Raw genomic sequence first — 19,876 nt, forward strand, 5'->3', positions numbered from 1 at the left:
TGATCCCACAATGTTAACAATTATACAGGGGAAACAACTCTGTTGATCCCACAATGTTGAGAATTCTACAGGGGAAACAACTCTGTTGATCCCACAATGTTGGTAATTCTACAGGGGAAAACACCTCTGTTGATCACACAATGTTGGCAATTCTATAGGGAAAACAAGTCTGTGGATCCCACAATGTTGACAATTCTACAGGGAAAACAACTATGTTGATCCCACAATGTTGGCAATTCTACAGGGGAAACAACTCTGTTGATCCCACAATGTTGACAATTCTACAGGGGAAAACAACTCTGTTGATCCCACAATGTTGGCAATTCTACAGGGGAAACAACTCTAAATGTTGATCCCACAATGTTGGCAATTATACAGTGGGAAACAACTCTGTTGATCCCACAATGTTGACAATTCTACAGGGAAAACAAGTCTGTGGATCCCACAATGTTGACAATTCTACAGGGAAAACAACTATGTTGATCCCACAATGTTGGCAATTCTACAGGGGAAACAACTCTGTTGATCCCACAATGTTGACAATTCTACAGGGGAAAACAACTCTGTTGATCCCACAATGTTGGCAATTCTACAGTTGGAAACTATTCTAACTGTTGATCCCACAATGTTGACAATTCTACAGGGGAAAACAACTTAACTGTTGATCCCACAATGTTGACAATTCTATAGGGGAAAACAACTCTGTTGATCCCACAATGTTGGAAATTATACAGTGGGAAACAACTCTGTTGATCCCACAATGTTGACAATTCTACAGGGAAAACAACTCTGTTGATCCCACAATGTTGACAATTATACAGGGGAAACAACTATGTTGATCCCACAATGTTGAGAATTCTACAGGGGAAACAACTCTGTTGATCCCACAATGTTGGTAATTCTACAGGGGAAAACACCTCTGTTGATCACACAATGTTGGCAATTCTATAGGGAAAACAAGTCTGTGGATCCCACAATGTTGACAATTCTACAGGGAAAACAACTATGTTGATCCCACAATGTTGGCAATTCTACAGGGGAAACAACTCTGTTGATCCCACAATGTTGACAATTCTACAGGGGAAAACAACTCTGTTGATCCCACAATGTTGGCAATTCTACAGGGGAAACAACTCTAAATGTTGATCCCACAATGTTGGCAATTATACAGTGGGAAACAACTCTGTTGATCCCACAATGTTGACAATTCTACAGGGAAAACAACTCTGTTGATCCCACAATGTTGACAATTCTACAGGGAAAACAACTCTGTTGATCCCACAATGTTGACAATTCTACAGGGAAAACAACTATGTTGATCCCACAATTTTGACAATTCTATAGTGGAAACAACTCATTTTATCCCACAATGTTGACAATTCTACAGGGAAAACAGCTATGTTGATCCCACAATGTTGACACTTCTACAGGGGAAAACAACTCTGTTGATCCCACAATGTTGACAATTCTATAGTGGAAACAACTCATTTTATTCCACAATGTTGTCAATTCTACAGGGGAAAACAACTTAACTGTTGATCCCACAATGTTGACAATTCTATAGGGGAAAACAACTCTGTTGATCCGACAATGTTGACAATTCTACATTGGAAAACAACTCTGTTGATCCCACAATGTTGACAATTCTACAGGGGAAAACAACTCTGTTGATCCCACAATGTTGACAATTCTACAGTTGGAAACTATTCTAACTGTTTATCCCACAATGTTGACAATTCTACAGGGGAAAACAACTCTGTTGATCCCACAATGTCGGCAATTATACAGTGGGAAACAACTCTAAATGTTGATCCCACAATGTTGGCAATTCTACAGGTGAAACAACTCTAAATGTTGATCCCACAATGTTGGCAATTATACAGTGGGAAACAACTCTGTTGATCCCACAATGTTGACAATTCTATAGGGGAAAACAACTCTGTTGATCCCACAATGTTGGCAATTCTACAGGGGAAAACAACTCGGTTGATCCCACAGTCTTGACAATTCTAAAGCGGAAACAACTCTGTTGATCCCACAATGTTGACAATTCTACAGTGGGGAAACAACTCTGTTGATCCCACAATGTTGACAATTCTACATTTGGAAACAACTCGAACTGTTGATCCCACAATGTTGACAATTCTACAGGGGAAAACAACTCTGTTGATCCCACAATGTTGACAATTCTACAGGGGAAAACAACTCTGTTGATCCCACAATGTTGGCAATTCTACAGGGGAAAACAACTCTGTTGATCCCACAATGTTGGCAATTCTACAGTTGGAAACTATTCTAACTGTTGATCCCACAATGTTGACAATTCTACAGGGAAAACAACTCTGTTGATCCCACAATGTTGGCAATTCTACAGGGGAAAACAACTCTGTTGATCCCACAATGTTGACAATTCTATAGGGGAAAACAACTCTGTTGATCCCACAATGTTGGCAATTCTACATTTGGAAACAACTCTGTTGATCCCACAATGTTGACAATTCTACAGGGGCAAACAACTCTGTTGACCCACAATGTTGACAATTCTACAGGGGAAAACAACTCTGTTGATCCCATAATGTGGACAATTCTACAGGGGAAAACAACTCTGTTGATCCCACAATGTTGGCAATTCTACAGGGGAAAACAACTCTGTTGATCCCACAATGTTGGCAATTCTACAGTTGGAAACTATTCTAACTGTTGATCCCACAATGTTGACAATTCTACAGGGAAAACAACTCTGACTGTTGATCCCACAATGTTGGCAATTCTACAGGGGAAAACAACTCTGTTGATCCCACAATGTTGGCAATTCTACAGGGGAAAACAACTCTGTTGATCCCACAATGTTGACAATTCTATAGGGGAAAACAACTCTGTTGATCCCACAATGTTGGCAATTCTACATTTGGAAACAACTCTGTTGATCCCACAATGTTGACAATTCTACAGGGGCAAACAACTCTGTTGACCCACAATGTTGACAATTCTACAGGGGAAAACAACTCTGTTGATCCCATAATGTGGACAATTCTACAGGGGAAAACAACTAACTTTTTATCGGATAGTTTTGACTATTGGTTTTCTGAGATGAGTATCTACACATTATCTACACAGTGAACATATTCCCATACCCCTTGTTAAATCAATATTTTTGATTGGACTTTTTACGTTGAATATGATCCGCGATTGCCAGTGACCCTAAGTAGTCCTACAGTAATAATACAGGCATTTACAGATGAGAAAGGGTTTTAAGTGAAATTGTATAATGTGGTCAGCAGTTATGTGGTTGCGGTCAGTAGTTCTGGGGTTGTGGTCCGTAGTTGTGTTCTCAGTAGTTGTGTGGTTGTGGTCAGTAGTTATGGTGAGTAGTTGTGTTGTTGTGGTCAGTAGTTTTGCGGTTCAGTAGTGGTCAGTATATTTCTTAAAAGACAGAGCTAGCTAGCTAACTAGAGACATAAGAAACTTGCTAGTTAGCTAACTAGCTAGCTAGCTACATTTTTGGCCGTGAGAGCGTGAGAAGAGAGTCAAATGCGTGTCTCACGGCCAGTGCACTTCTTATCTCACGCATTGAAAAGTACTGCTTTTATTTTTCTGATTAGTCAGCTCGTTAACTTTCAACTGTGCTCCAATTTGTTTTGAAATTGGAGCATCTGCGCCTGTAATTTAACATCATGAGCGGAACCTTTGTCCTGTCTTGCCACAGCGCTGTGAACTGCAGCACATTGAAGCATACAGTATTATTGGTCTATTTATGTAAGGTATCAAGGAGATTAGATGCATGTTTTAAACAAATGCTCCTCAAGATTAGAGTGGAGATGAATGGAGAGAGAGAACATTCTCTGCTGAGTTTATACAACTGTAAAAGGAGTAGCACAGTGGCACTGTTATGTACAGTGTTGCTGTTACTCCCGTCCCTATTGCAGAATGCAGCCTTTTGACAGCATGTACTGAAGTCAATTTATTCCACACTTGCATTAGTCCCCTCGTTTGGTGATTGGCATTTAGACTGTGACAACGGAAAGGCAGAAGACAGTATGTTTTAGCAGGAAAGTTTGGAAAGTCTGATCATTTTGTCAAATAGATTGTGAACCCAAAAGTGTAAGTTTGATTTAAAAAATAATTTGGTTAGGTTGTAGGGGCACATTTACGTAATCTTGTCTTCATGAGATGTTTTCTATTTACATATCTTATTTAGGGGCTTCATAGCGAAGGGAGGGAATACATATGCATTCACCACTTTTCCTTTTTTTTTGTGTAATTTTCACTTAACCAATTTGGACTATTTTGTGTATGTCCGTTACATGAAATCCAAATAAAAATCAATTTAAATTATAGGTTGTAATGCAACAAAATAGGAAAAACGCCAATACTTTTGCAAGGCACTGTACTTTATTTAGTCTGATCAGTGGAACAATTCTCATTCTTTACATTGGGCTAAAACACAAAATTACTGCTCTTGTCAGTGAGAACACTGTAGTGTAATCACATATTTGAAATCTGATGTGCGTAGTTGTGTCTTTGAAAAGTAATTATATGTGGCTATGTATTTTTGCAGCCATTCATGGACAGTTTTGAATACAAATAAGCATTGGATATTAAATACTCCAGGAATCAAATATAATTTTTCACATTTTAGTATTGTGCACATGCTAGGCAGAGATTGTATGGTGGGTCACAACTCAGAAACACTTCATATTTGTCTATGTAGAGTAAGACTATGGCAATGATCTTCAACTAGTAGGCATAAACCACCTGAATTTTATATTATTTCGATTTTTCTTGAAGGCTGGGTGATTTTGACACGGAGCACTTGGGAAACATAGATCAGGGGTGGCCAACCCTCCTGGAGAGCAAGCAGGATTATGTTTAAAAAAAAAATAAAATTTAAATAAAAAATAGCATACTTTATATTTCATCCACCCCAAAAACTCAAAGTAAGAATGTCGTCGAATTATGAGTGTTCATTTAATGTTCAAAACATCCTGAATACGCATGACCTGTGGTTCTTATTACAATACAATTCACCCTGGTCATAGGCCTAAGCCATGTCAAAATACATAGAATTGCAGGAAATTAGCTTTAAAACGGTGCAATTTTCCACCATCTAAGAGTTGTGCCACTGAAATTCACAGCAAATCTCACTCCAAGCTTTCTTCAAAAGTTGGCAGCCCTATAAACGGCTTATTTTATCAGTAAAAAAGCATTAGTAGGACTATAGGAAACATCAGGTATTGAATTTACAAGTGTTATTTGACAATATTTGCGTACTTCAGCTTATTAAAGGAGTTACATGTTCATATAAAACTGGTTCCTGAGTTGCTGGGCAATTAAGTTTAGTTTTGAACCACCATGTTAACTAATGGGAGTTTTAAATATTGTAAAAGGAGGTATAATAGTTATCAGAATGATTTTTGCAGGGTTTGTAATTTGGAGTGTTCTGTATCGTAAAAGTAGCGCTCGTGTATCGTTCTGTAGCGCTCGTCGTGGGGGCTACGTGGGTTTTTGTATAGCTGCCCCGGCAATAGCAATGTTTCAAAAATGTAATATTTTGGTCACCCAAGAGCTCCATGTTAAAATTAGCATTTTTAAGTGATTATATTTTTTAAAGTATGATGACTATAAAAACCATATGTCAGCAATCAAGTTAGGCCTCTCTGCACATTATAAAGTTAAATGGTATGTTTCACATAAAAGCTGTAGGAGGAGTAGCGGTGGGAATAATAATAAGAAGAAGAAGTATGACGAATGACAGTAGTGTGTTGCTTTGCAAGCACACTCTTAATTAATTATTGTTTTGCGGTGGTCTTTCATGCTGTCCCTCTGGCGTCTGTTGAAACCTTGATTTATTTAGATTTTCTTTTTCTCTAGCTCCTATCTCGTGCATTTTTTTTCATGTTTGATTAAGTTTCTTGACATCGTACGTACTAACGTTGTCCTCTTCCTATATCACTTTCCCTTTTTTTCGTCTGTTTCTTTAATGTTCCATGAAGGTTCTGGATATCGTCCGTACCAACGTACGCTCGGTGCTGCAGCGGCTTTGGAGGGAGCCCGACGTGGACAGTTTACATTTGTATCGCCTTTTCAACCGCGTCTTTAACCGACTGCTCTGGAGCCATGGACAGGGCCTGTGGAACTTGTTCTCCAACACTGGGTAAGTCTCATTCTCTCTCTTGTTGTCTCTCTGAATCAATCTCTCTCTCTTTCCTTTTCTGTCTCTGTCTGTCACTCTCTCTCACAATACCTGATTTCTCTTCAATACTTGGTACTGTAGTGCTCAATCCCATATCGACCTCCATCCACTATCCCCTATGCATCTGCAAAGATATGAGAGTATTAACAATATGGTAATAGCTCCACCTTGCCCTCGTCCTCTGATAGACTAAGTGGAATTTTCACCATTGTTCTTACACCTTTCCAATTCTCTCAGATCACACCAAGTGCAAAGAGGGTAGGGATTGTGCGTGTCTTTTTCTGCCTTGATTAGTGCATATTTCAGTAACAAATGTCCAGAAAGTATGTGGCAATCAAGTATGTAACAACTGAAATCCATGCTACAGCATGATGATAACAGCCATTATTAGGCTCCACATTCTGCCCAATGCATGTTTGATTGACAGCTAGTGCACTTATTGACAGGCCCAGCCATGCACTGCTGTGGAGATGACAGACAGACAGACAGACATCCGGACAGGCAGACATCCGGACAGGCAGACATCCGGACAGGCAGACATCCGGACAGGCAGACATCCGGACAGGCAGACATCCGGACAGGCAGACATCCGGACAGGCAGACAGGCAAACATCCGGACAGACAGACAGAGTTGACAGACAGTCCCTCTCATCCTGCAAAGAGCTACAGGGATAAAAGCAACACGTGTCTATCAGAGTCGAGACACATTTCTCAGTCTGCATAATGTGGCCACAGATCTTGTTTTTTTATCATCGGGGCTTTTTATGTGTCAGAAAGGAAGGAAGGAAGGAAGGAAGGAGGGCTAAAGTAGGTCCCATACTCTTCTTTCCTCACTCACTTGTGTTTGTAGAAAGGTCCTTTGATGTCTCTCCCAACTTTTTTTGTGTGCCATTTTTGTGCCGACTGTAAGTGGCTTTCTACATAGTGACTCATCTCACTCTGCATCCTTATAGAAACACACACACTCCTATTCACATATCTACAGACACACACACACACACATACATTATATTATATCATCTTCAAGAGCCAGCTGTGGTGCAGCCAGCTTCTCATCTCGTTGCTGATAAAGGTTCAACCTTTTCCTCCCTCTCCATATTCTTTTTGTAAGCAGTTAGCAGCGCTCGTCGTGGGGGGCTACGTGGGTTTTTGTATAGCTGCCCCGGCAACTGCCACAGCTGGTAATTGATTGTCAATGACCGAGTGTGCCGTACTGTAGCCTTGTTCGAGTCAGTGAGTGGCTTTATTTCACTTGATGAGAGTCCGAGTCTCCGGGCGGATTAGCCAGCAGATGCGGCTCAGGCACCACATGCTGCTTGCGTCTAATTAGGGAGCGCGCTCCGGAGGATGTGGGCCGCCGTAGCCACAGGATAAACGCTGCAGGGGGGCCCGGCGTCATGCAGCGTTGGAGCCCACCTCGCTACTCGCTAAGACCAGGCGGTGTAAACGTACACTTGAGCTGCACGAAACCCCTCGTTTGATATTTCATCTGAGCAACTTCGACAATCAAACGCCGCCGCGACTATTGCGGTCGGAATTTAACAGGGCTTTGAAAGAGAAAGAAGAAAAAAATGGTCTCTAAACCGTTCAAAAACCCAAAGAATTGAGAGAGAAGAGGAGAGACATTAAAACGCCCTGACCCCTCAGTTCTCTCACTGTTCTGAGCGCCTCACAGTCGGGGGGAACGGCCAGTGTGATAAAGGAGGTTAAATGTACAGCATTTGTTTTATCCCCTATTATGTCTTTGTGTGTGTGTGTGTTCTGTGGCGCAGCTCGTCGTGGGAGACCATCTTCAGTAAGAGCAGCGAGGTGGTGTCGCAGCAGGAGCTCCAGTGTTGCCAGAGGCTTGTGCAGCTGTGCAGGGACTGCCTCCTCGTTGTCTACAAATTTGTCTCCGAGTCCCGGGGCACGCTCACCGGCCTCAGCCCCGAATGGGACGACACTAGGTGAGGATCAACATCCAATCAACGTCCATTCCTCCTTTGTTTTCTACTGATGAAACAAATCATTTTTGCAGCTGATATGCTTCTAACTTGAGTTGTAAAATTCTGTACACTTTTCAAAAAATCTTGGTTGGAAGTAGAAACTTTCCTGATGTTCCTGGGTTTTTCCCGAAATCCTGGTTGGGGGTAGAAACTTTCCCAGTTCCCAGGTTTTACAGAATTCCTGGTTGGAGGTCTCTATGCTAATTCCCTCCTGATTCTGGGAAGCCTCCAAATGGGATTTCTGAAAAAATTATTTGTTTTTTTACTCCAACTCCCAATATGGAGTTGTTAGTGAGACAACACACAAGACTTGGACAACGTTATGATTCCCATTTGTATTACAATGTTTCGAATCTCAGACCTGATGAAAATTCTAGTAGGGATCAGAATGTTATGTGTCGTGCACCCCACCAATATATATATATTTTTTCATTCATTTTCTTTCCCTGTCTAGCACCTGAACCAAGTGGTAGGTGTTTATATTTCCTCTTTCAGTGTTTCTCCTAACAATACCTGGGCTAGGTGGTACCCCCCACTTCCCTGCCTAACTCTGTTGCCCCCCTGCCAAGCTTTAATATTACTCCTTAAACCCCCAACACGTCTACCCTTCCTAATCCCTAAAAAAAAGTATGGTTTTCATTTGAAACTTTTGATGCCGGCAGCTCACAGTGTTATTTCCGAACCTTTGTACCCCGACAACTCCCCATTCCGCTCTAACTACGATTCTTCACAGGAATCTCACCTGACCAACAACTGACCCCAGCCTCTATACCCCTTCTACAACTCTTCTATTTTTAATGTCGATCCTCATAAGACTTGGTGGGGGATTGGTTTTGAACGTGTAAACTTTTAAGATGCGTCCCAAATGGCACTCTATCACCTACAATACCAGTCAAAAGTTCACACACCTACTCATTTTTCTTTATTTTTACTATTTTCTACATTGTACAATGATAGTGAAGATATCAAAACGTTGAAAAAACACATATGGAATCATGTAGTAACCAAAAAAGTGTCAAACAAATCAAAATAGATTTTAGATTCTTCAAAGTAGCCACCCTTTGCCTTGATGACAGCTTGGCATTCTCTCAACCAGCTTCACATGGAATGTTTTTCCAACAGTCTTGAAAGAGTTCCCACATATGCTGAGCAGGCTGCTTTTCCTTCACTCTGAAGTCCAACTCATTCCAAACCATCTCAATTGGGTTGATGTTGGGTGATTGTGGAGGCCAGGTCATCTGATGCAGCACTCCATCACTCTACTTCTTGGTCAAATAGCCCTTAAGCAGCCTGGAGGTGTGTTGGATTATTTTCCTGTTGAAAAACAAATGATAGTCCCACTCAGCGCAAACCAGATGGGATGGCATATCGCTGCAGAATGCTGTGGTAGCCATGCTGGTTAAGTGTGCCTTGAATTCTAAATAAATCACTGACAGTGTCACCAGCAAAGCACCCCCACAGCATGACACCTCCTCCTATATGCTTCACAGTGAGAACCACACATGTGGAAATTATCCGTTCACCTACTCTGCATCTCACAAAGACACAGCGTTTAGAACCAGAATTCTAAGATTTGGACTCATCAGACCAAGAAGAGATTTCCACCGGTCTAATATCCATTGCTCGTGTTTCTTGGCCCAAGCAAGTCTCTTCTTCTTATTGGTTTCCTATTGGTTTCCTTTAGTAGTGGTTTCTTTGAAGCAATTCAACCACGAATTCAACCACGAAGGCCTGATTCACGCAATCTCCTCTGAAAAGTTGATGTTGGGATGTGTCTGTTACTTGAACTCTGTGAAGCATTTAATTTGGGCTGCCACCTGAGGTGCAGTTAACTCTAATAAACTGCAGTAGAGGTAACTCTAGTTCTTCCTTTCCTGTGCCGGTCCTCATGAGAGCCAGTTTCATCATAGCGCTTGATGGTTTTTGCAACTGCACTTGAATAAACTTTAAAAGTTCTTGAAATGTTCTGCATTGACTGACCTTCATGTCTTAAAGTAATGATGGACTGTCGTTTCTCTTTGCTTATTTGAGCTGTTCTTGCCATAATATGGAATTAGTCTTTTACCAAATAGGGCTATTTTCTCTATACCACCCCTACCTTGTCACAACACATTAAGAAGGAAATAAATTCCACAAATTAACTTTTATCAAGGCACACCTGTTAATTAAAATGCATTCCATATGACTTCCTCATGAAGCTGGTTGAGCGAATGCCAAGTGTGTGCAAAGCTGTCATCAAAGCAAAGGGTGGCTACTTTGAAGAATCTCAAATATAAAATATACTTTTCTAGTTACTACATGATTCCATATGTGTTATTGCATAGTTTTGATGTCTTCACTATTATTCTACAAAATTGTAAAAAATAAAGAAAAACCCTGGAATGAGTAGATGTGTCCAAACTTTTGACTGGTACTATATATAGTGCACTACTTTTGACCATAGCCTATGGGCCCTGGTCAAAAGTAGTGCACTATATAGGGAATGTGGTGCTATTTGGAACACCAGCTAAGAACACACAGGGCTACAATGTTAACAGGAAGTAATGACCTTGGGATTAGCGTGCAGGTTAGCAAGCCCCCTGAGGCCAGTTTAATTCAATTATGAGCCAGATGAGGCGCGCCACAAATGACCTTACGCCTGCTCCTTCCCCCAGAACGCTTTAGATGATTCATAACCAGCGTATATTTAACAGGCTATCACTTTGCACTTTCTAATTTAGTCATTAAAAAGGGTGGGGGTCGGGGGGATTTTGGATAGTCTGGATTAGGTCCCCATCATCATCATGAAGGGGAAAGTAAATATGTAACAAATGCCTACATTAGTTTTAAAAAAAGTTACTTTAGCTACTTTGTTAACTGTGCGCTTTCTCCCCTTCCTACAGTAAATACCAACTCCATTCAGATTATTAAGTAGCAGCCTACCTGTTTTTACGCCTGTCCTTCTCATTTAACTTTTAGTTCTGTCCTTTTAATTCCATCTTCCATTTATTCGTTTAGATTTCTCCTAATAACTTGCAATACGGAGGTTCTAGCTCTATTACTGTGGCCTAGTGCCAGTTTTTTGACTTGTGATTGGACGACAACAACAGCAAGCTACACACGCCACTGTCATGAAAAGCAAAATCAGCAGAAATTATAAAAATATCTCTCTTTCTTTGTGGGACGCATGATGTAGACCATCTATATTGTGAATTCACATGGAATTGTATGATTTCTTTCTTACAGTTTTAACAGAAAACCAGCAGTTTAAACATTAAGAAAATGTTTCCATTTGTCACATCCGTAGTCTGGATACACCGACTTTGTCTGCGTTCCAAATGATACCCTATAGTGAACTATTTTGGACCAGAGCATAATAGTCGACTGTGTTGAAGAATCTCCTTTAAAGAACTTCATGCCTTATCTTTGAGGAACTTGACGCCTTTCAATGGCAAGAGGCAGGGGTAGGAATGGGGTGGTGTGTGTGTGTCGGACTAAACAATTATTTTTGGGGTATTTTGAAGTTTCTATTGACAGGTATTATTTTAGAATATGAGATGGGGAGATAGATGAGAGGGATACAGCATAGAAAAGTGAGTGGCGGAACAGGTATTGAACCACTGCCTCCAGGGGAGTATGTGGTTCGGCACCGACCAGCCAACGGCCCACATTTAGCACTCCTATGGGGAAAGTCATGCATATGAAAGAGAATTAAGCAACCTGCCTGAATTAATACTATTTACCTGCTTAGCCCTTGAGGGGTATCCTTCCCTCTGTCCATTCAAATAATACATTGGTCTATCTCTCAACGTCCTGTGTGCGTGTGTGTGTGTGCGTGTGTGTGTGCGTGTGCGTGTGTGTGTGTGTGTATATGTTTGTGTGTGTGCTCACCACGGAAGCTCACCATTGGCTGCAGGACCAGCCGCCTCCGCCCATGGCTCTTCTTCCTCTGCCATCTCGCCCATTGACGCAGGTCTATGCTCGATTCAGTGACCTCTATTCCTCCCCTCACTCTGGCCTCACCCCTTTGCTGCCTACAGTCTGACTGAGTCCTGACCAGGGTTAATCTCAATTTGCTTGGAAAGACCACACGTTGCAAACATCCAAATGTTAGTAGAGACCGCTTGCTAGTTTTGGAGGCAGCTTTATGTTTTCTAGCAAAGAGCAGTGTGGTAGCTGACTATCTGTGAATAAGTTCATTGTTTCTTCCCACAGTTTGCCATGTTAATTAGCTAGCTAGCCAAATGCAGCGTTATGTTTGCTAGCGAAGAGCATTGCTGTAGCTAACTGTGAATAAGTGAATTATTTCGCCCCTCAGCTAGCTAGCTAAATGCAGCATTACGTTTGTGAGAAAAGAGAAGTGTGGTAGCTAACTAACTGAATATGTGAATAGTTTCACCCCACAGTTAGCCAAGTTAGTTAGTTTCCTAGCTAAAGTTATTTACAGTTCGTTAGCAACTGCTCCTACACTCTTTCACTAGCTACCGTAATGCTTTCAAAAACATGGTAATGAGGTGTCTCCAGTTGTGTTTACACTTTCCAAGTGTATTCCATTTAAATTCAGTCAACTCTGGACAGGAATCGAAATTAAAAATTCAAGAATCCAAACATCTTGGGCCCATGGACTTTCAATTCACCATCTGAATTTGACTGAAATAAAAATGGAATTGAGCCCTACCCCAATTCCCCACTGCACACCTTCCTGCTAACTGTGGCTTACTGCAGCTGTGTCCCAATAGTCTCAGATAGATTCCTCACCTTGTCTCCTTTTTTTCGTCAGACTTAGTCTAAAAGTCAAGAAAGCTGACTGGTGAAAGGACAGATTAGAGGTTATGTAGGAAAGGAGGCAAGGGAAGTAAACAAATTGAGACTGTTGGGAAGCAGCCTGTCAACATGCAATCGCAAGAGACTGTGAGCCCTGGCCGGCCAATAACCTAACCTCTTCTCGTCACTTCCATTGCACTGCGTGCTGAGCACAGTTTCACAACGATGGTCATCCTTCCTTTGATTCCATCAGACACTTGTGATTGCCCCATGGCCACCATGGGGCTGGTTACAGTTCTTTTGTCATTAGCCACATGCTTTGTCTCGATGGGGTGACATTATGTCTGCCTATGAGAAGAGCACCATCTTGCACCTGTCACCTCCTTCTGCTAGCCTGTGACTCATACCCTACTCACTGCCGTTGTGTCTGGACCCCCTGACCTGCATCCTTATGCCGCCTGCTTACCTGACACACACATACACACTAACATGCTCGTAAATGCACACATATGCAACACACACGCGCATGCCGAACACACACACACTCACACTCTCACATACGCATTTTACACAGACATATATTCTGCAGCACACACACACTGGAGTGGGTCTCAGTGATGAGAGACTCTAACTTAAGCACTTCTCATGGTAGGAGTACAGAATACGTGTCAGTGATCACTTACAATAGGTCTGAGAACAGACCTTCTATTTCTGTGTGGGCAGAACATATGAACATAGTCACACAACAGTATTATTGTGAGCCTAGATGGCTTTTCACGCTAGTGAATTGAACCAAACTGAACAGACCAATATTTACTGAGCTGGCTTGGTTACACATCCAACATAGTTGCTTGAATCCAGCTGAAAAGTACAATGTGAATTATTCTATTCAGTACAGTTAAGGTTTTGGACCTTATTTCATTTTTTCCCTTTTTTTAATGAATAACAATCAGGTTAATTGGGTTTTGTCTGTGGAATCGGTCAAAGATTACCTTTTCCGTACGGCTTTTGATCATGTTCACTTCTTTCACTTAGTCAAGACTCTGTTATTCCGCTTGGCAGTTGTGTCGCTAACAGAGACCTTGAACAGTGCAGGGCCAGTTAGAGGCACTCCACATAATATAGCGGTGAGTTTGGAGCTCGTTCTCTTCACACTGACGATTTGAATTGAAGCAGGGCTCCACAGCAGTGGCTTCACCTGGACTTTCAACTGGCAGGTTACTGCAAGCAGCTCATCCATGATCAAAAGCCCAAGACCTGGAAGACGTGTTACAGAGGGTCCAATTAACTGCACCCCCGCAGAGTGATCAGGGCTCGGAAAGTGTCGGGACCATATCATGCGTTTGGCCTACCTAGTGTGGACAGAATGTTCTCTGTGTGAATTCATGAGAAATAGAAAGGGAAAATAGTACACACAATCACTAACCACCACCCACAAGCATCACCGCATAGTTCATGTTTGAATTTCAATTCTTGCAGTGGAATTTCCATACATTGGCCAACAAGTGTTCCGTGGAAGAAATATGGTTATGCCTTCCAGGAAGTGTAACACACACCAAAGTTTCAGACTGAACACAGTCTAACGAGTTTGTTATAAAACTCAAACAGAACAGATATCAGATACAGAGGAAAGCCTTCAGGAGAAATCAAAGCTTCTTCCAGAAATGGATCCCTATTCCCTATGTAGTGCACTACTTTTAAACAGATTAGGGAATGGGGTGCCATTTTGGACACAGACCGACATAATCAGACACGAGGAAAGGGATGAACCCGAAAGGTGACAGAAAATCCTGCAACACCATCTTAAACTGTAAGTTTAAAAGTCAATGTCCCATCGGAAACCATTGTAAGCAGTGCCCCTGAAGTTGCGAGGATGTAGCGAAGCAGTGCAGCAATTCGAGAGGGTATTGGCTAAGTAATCCGCCCTCCCTCACTCTCCTTCTCTTCCGGCCTTGCTCCATTGAATGGTTGAGCTCCAGAACAGGCCAAGTAGTACTGTGGGTGGGTAGTTTAACAACCGCAATCGAAAGTACCCGCACGGCCCACTTGAGTGGTTTTCAAGGACATTCTACTTGAACTAAATGAAGTTAATTTGAATCCTGCCCAACTCTCCTGGGTCTGGCTCTGTTGCGGCAGATGCCCTCGACGCAGCAAGTCTTTTTTTGGTCGACTTTAAAAAGAAGAAGAAGCAGCTCGACTAATTTGTCCAGGAGATATTTTACAGGGAAAGTATGTCAGAGTGAACACTGTTATCTGCCAGCAAACAGAAGAACATTAATTCACACCATAATCCATATGGTTCAGTTGACAAACTGTTTTATTAGTTAGCCATTCAAATCTGTAAAATTCGATCAAGCTTTTTATTCAAATGCCATTTTCGTTCTCCCTGAGTTACTTCATTGATGTCCCTTAACATTTTGAATGAGTTGAAATGTTGATACATATAGTTAAATAACATATTATACGCCTTGTTATAAGACATTATACAGGTGCATACATGCTTATAAGTTATTAAGCAAAGTGTTACAGCGAGTTGTTTCTGTTTGAGCTGTACTCGTATTTAAAGAGGAAATCTGCAATTCAAACAATAACAAAGTGGTCAACACACCACTTTTTTGGTAATTAGCTTAGGCAAGGGGCTGGAGAAATGTAACCACTCTCAAATTCATAAACAGAGAAATGGATGCAAGAATTGACCATGCATGATCTCAGAATTATAGTTTTAACCATGTTTTGAGGCTATACAGTGTTTGTTTACAATTACATTGTTTACAAACAAGGGATTTAAACAAGCTTATATTTTAGGTTCTGATGGGGGTAGGACAGTTGATCTAAGCTCATTAGGCATTTGTAAGTTATATTCTTCATCAATCAATCGGTTTACAGCATTAATTTGGGCAAATCAATGGGCAAATCAATCACAGATTGCTGTTTTATTCAAGCTCTGCGTAGCCGATGTGAGTAAGACCTTTAAACAGGTAAACATTCACAATGCGACAGAGCCAGATGGATTACCAGGACCCGTACTCAGAGCATGCGCTGACCAGCTGGCAAGGGTCCGACTGACATTTTCAACCTCACCTTAACCCAGTCTGTAATACCTACATGTTCCAAGCAGACCACCATAGTCCTTGTGCCCAAGAACCCCAAGGTAACCTGACGAAATGACTATCGCCTCGTTGCACTCTGTAGCCATGAAAAGCTTTGAAAGGCTGGTCATGTCTCACATCGACACCATCATCCCAGACACCCTGGACACACTCCAATTCTCATACAACCCCAACAGATCCATAGATGACACAATCTCTATTGCACTGTACACTGCCCACTCCCACCTGGACAAGAGAAACACCTATGTGAGAATGCTGTTCATTGACTACAGCTCAGCGTTCAACACCATAGTGCCAACACCAAGCTCATCACTAAGCTAAGGGCCCTAGGACTGAACACCTCTCTCTGCAACTGGATCTTAGATTTCCTGACTGGCTGCCCCCTGTTGCTGAGGATAAGCAACAAAACATCCGCCACGCTGACCCACAACATGGGGATCCCTCAGGAGTGCGTGCTTATTCCCCTGCTGTACTCTCTTTTCACCCACGACTCCAACACCATCATTAAGTTTGCTGACGACACAACGGTGGTAGGCCTGATCACTGATGACAGTGAGACGGCCTATAAGGTAGAGATCAGAGATCTGGCAGTGTGGTGCCATGGCAACAACCTCTCCCTCAACGTCAGCAAGACAAAGGAGCTTATTGTGGACTACAGGAAACGGAGGGCCGAGCACATCCGCCATTCACATCGATGGAGCTGTAGTGGAGCTGGTCAAGAGCATCAAGTTCCTCGGTGTCCACATCACTAAGGATCTATCATGGTCCACACACACCAACACAGTCATGTAGAGGGCACGACAATGCTTCTTCCCCCTCAGGAGGCTTAAAGGATTTGGCACGAGCTATCATATCCTCAAAAAGTTCTACAGCTGCAACATTGGGAGCATCTTGACTGGCTGCTTCACCGCTTGGTATGGCATCTGCTTGCATCCTACCACAAGGGACTACAGATGGTAATGTGTACGGCCCAGTACATCACTGGGGCCAAACTACCCATCATCCAGGACTTTTATACCAGGTGGTGTCAGAGGAAGGCCCATAATTCTTTCAAAGATTCCAGACACTCAAGTCATAGACTGTTCTCTCTGTTTCCGCACTGCAAGCGGTACCAGTCAGATTTCTCAACCAAGTCAAGAACCAACAGGACCCTGAACAGCTTCTATCCCCCAAGCCATAAGACTGCTAAATAGTTAGTCCGGGTAGCTATTAGTTAACTATTTAACTATCTGCATTGGCCCTTTTTGCACAAGTTTTATTTTTTACTCATCACATACGCTGCTTCTACTGTTTATTATACAGTGCCTTGCGAAAGTATTCGGCCCCCTTGAACTTTGCGACCTTTTGCCACATTTCAGGCTTCAAACATAAAGATATAAAACTGTATTTTTTTGTGAAGAATCAACAACAAGTGGGACACAATCATGAAGTGGAACGACATTTATTGGATATTTCAAACTTTTTTAACAAATCAAAACCTGAAAAATTGGGCGTGCAAAATTATTCAGCCCCTTTACTTTCAGTGCAGCAAACTCTCTCCAGAAGTTCAGTGAGGATCTCTGAATGATCCAATGTTGACCTAAATGACTAATGATGATAAATACAATCCACCTGTGTGTAATCAAGTCTCCGTATAAATGCACCTGCACTGTGATAGTCTCAGAGGTCCGTTAAAAGCGCAGAGAGCATCATGAAGAACAAGGAACACACCAGCAGGTCCGAGATACTGTTGTGAAGAAGTTTAAAGCCGGATTTGGATACAAAAAGATTTCCCAAGCTTTAAACATCCCAAGGAGCACTGTGCAAGCGATAATATTGAAATGGAAGGAGTGTCAGACCACTGCAAATCTACCAAGACCTGGCCGTCCCTCTAAACTTTCAGCTCATACAAGGAGAAGACTGATCAGAGATGCAGCCAAGAGGCCCATGATCACTCTGGATGAACTGCAGAGATCTACAGCTGAGGTGGGAGACTCTGTCCATAGGACAACAATCAGTCGTATATTGCACAAATCTGGCCTTTATGGAAGAGTGGCAAGAAGAAAGCCATTTCTTAAAGATATCCATAAAAAGTGTTGTTTAAAGTTTGCCACAAGCCACCTGGGAGACACACCAAACATGTGGAAGAAGGTGCTCTGGTCAGATGAAACCAAAATTGAACTTTTTGGTAACAATGCAAAACGTTATGTTTGGTGTAAAAGCAACACAGCTCATCACCCTGAACACACCATCCCCACTGTCAAACATGGTGGTGGCAGCATCATGGTTTGGCCTGCTTTTCTTCAGCAGGGACAGGGAAGATGGTTAAAATTGGTGGGAAGATGGATGGAGCCAAATACAGGACCATTCTGGAAGAAAACCTGATGGAGTCTGCAAAAGACCTGAGACTGGGACGGAGATTTGTCTTCCAACAGGACAATGATCCAAAACATAAAGCAAAATCTACAATGGAATGGTTCAAAAATAAACATATCCAGGTGTTAGAATGGCCAAGTCAAAGTCCAGACCTGAATCCAATCGAGAATCTGTGGAAAGAACTGAAAACTGCTGTTCACAAATGCTCTCCATCCAACCTCACTGAGCTCGAGCTGTTTTGCAAGGAGGAATGGGAAAAAATGTCAGTCTCTCGATGTGCAAAACTGATAGAGACATACCCCAAGCGACTTACAGCTGTAATCGCAGCAAAAGGTGGCGCTACAAAGTATTAACTTAAGGGGGCTGAATAATTTTGCACGTCCAATTTTTCAGTTTTTGATTTGTTAAAAAAGTTTGAAATATCCAATAAATGTCGTTCCACTTCATGATTGTGTCCCACTTGTTGTTGATTCTTCACAAAAAAATACAGTTTTATATCTTTAAGCTTGAAGCCTGAAATGTGGCAAAAGGTCGCAAAGTTCAAGGGGGCCGAATACTTTCGCAAGGCACTGTATATCCTGTTGCGTAGTTACTTAATTCCTAGTTATATGTACTGTACATATCTACCTCAATTACCTTGTACTCCTGCACATTGACTCAGTATTGGTACCCTGTGTACATAGCTAAGTTATTGTAATTCATTGTGTATTTATTATTACACTGAACAAAAATATTAATGCAACATGCAACAATTTCATGATAAATTGTAGACCACACTATCTACCAAGAGAGTTCTCATCTATATTATTCGTAGCCGTCTATTTATCACCACAAACTGATGCTGACACTAAGGCGCACTCAATGAGCTGTAAAAGCCTATTTGGAGGAGGTCAGAGACCTGGCCATGTGGTGCCAGGACAACAACCTCTCCCTTAATGTGATCAAGTCAAAGTAGAAGATTGCGGACTACAGGAAAAGGAGGACCGAGCACGCACACATTCTCATCGACGGGGCTGTAGTGGAGCAGGTTGAGAGCTTCAAGTTCCTTGGCGTCCACATCATCAACAAACTAACATGGTCCAAGCACACAAAGACAGTCATGAAGAGGGCACGACAAACCCTATTCCCCCTCAGGAGACAGAAAAGATTTGGCATGGGTCCTCAGATCCTCAAAAGGTTTTACAGCTGCACCATCGAGAGCATCCTGAGTGGTTGCATCACTGCCTGGTATGGCAACTGCTCGGCCTCCAACCGCTAAGCACTACAGGGGGTAGTGTGTACGGCTCAGTACATCACCGGGGCCAAGCTTCCTGCCATCCAGGACTTCTACACCAGGTGGTGTCAGAGAAAGGCTCTAAAAATGGTCAAAGACAGCCACCTAGTTGTTCCCTCTGCTACCGTACGACAATAGGTACCGAAATGCTAAGTCTAGGTCTAAGAATCTCCTAAACAGCTTCTAACCCCAAGCCATAAGAATCCTGAACAGCTAA

At 42.1% G+C, this 19,876-nt stretch overlaps 1 protein-coding gene across 2 annotated transcripts in view; it reads left to right on the forward strand.

Moving 5' to 3' along the window:
- Window positions 1-19,876, forward strand: part of ttll7 (tubulin tyrosine ligase-like family, member 7) — a 122,346-nt gene that overhangs the window by 96,451 nt on the left and 6,019 nt on the right. Inside the window, exons 19-20 of one of the 2 annotated variants that reach the window (XR_016495319.1) lie at window positions 5,994-6,154; window positions 6,640-8,139. Coding sequence is in view for 1 of the 2 variants with exons in the window: in XM_021599946.3 (XP_021455621.1) it covers window positions 5,994-6,154; window positions 7,966-8,139 (335 nt within the window). In the remaining variant the exon portion in view is untranslated. The remainder of the gene's footprint in view (window positions 1-5,993; window positions 6,155-6,639; window positions 8,140-19,876) is intronic. The other variant, XM_021599946.3, reaches the window with a different exon arrangement.

The sequence above is a fragment of the Oncorhynchus mykiss genome, chromosome 4 (assembly GCF_057628025.1).
Source record: "Oncorhynchus mykiss isolate SJ-2025 chromosome 4, ASM5762802v1, whole genome shotgun sequence".
Lineage (NCBI taxonomy): Eukaryota > Metazoa > Chordata > Actinopteri > Salmoniformes > Salmonidae > Oncorhynchus > Oncorhynchus mykiss.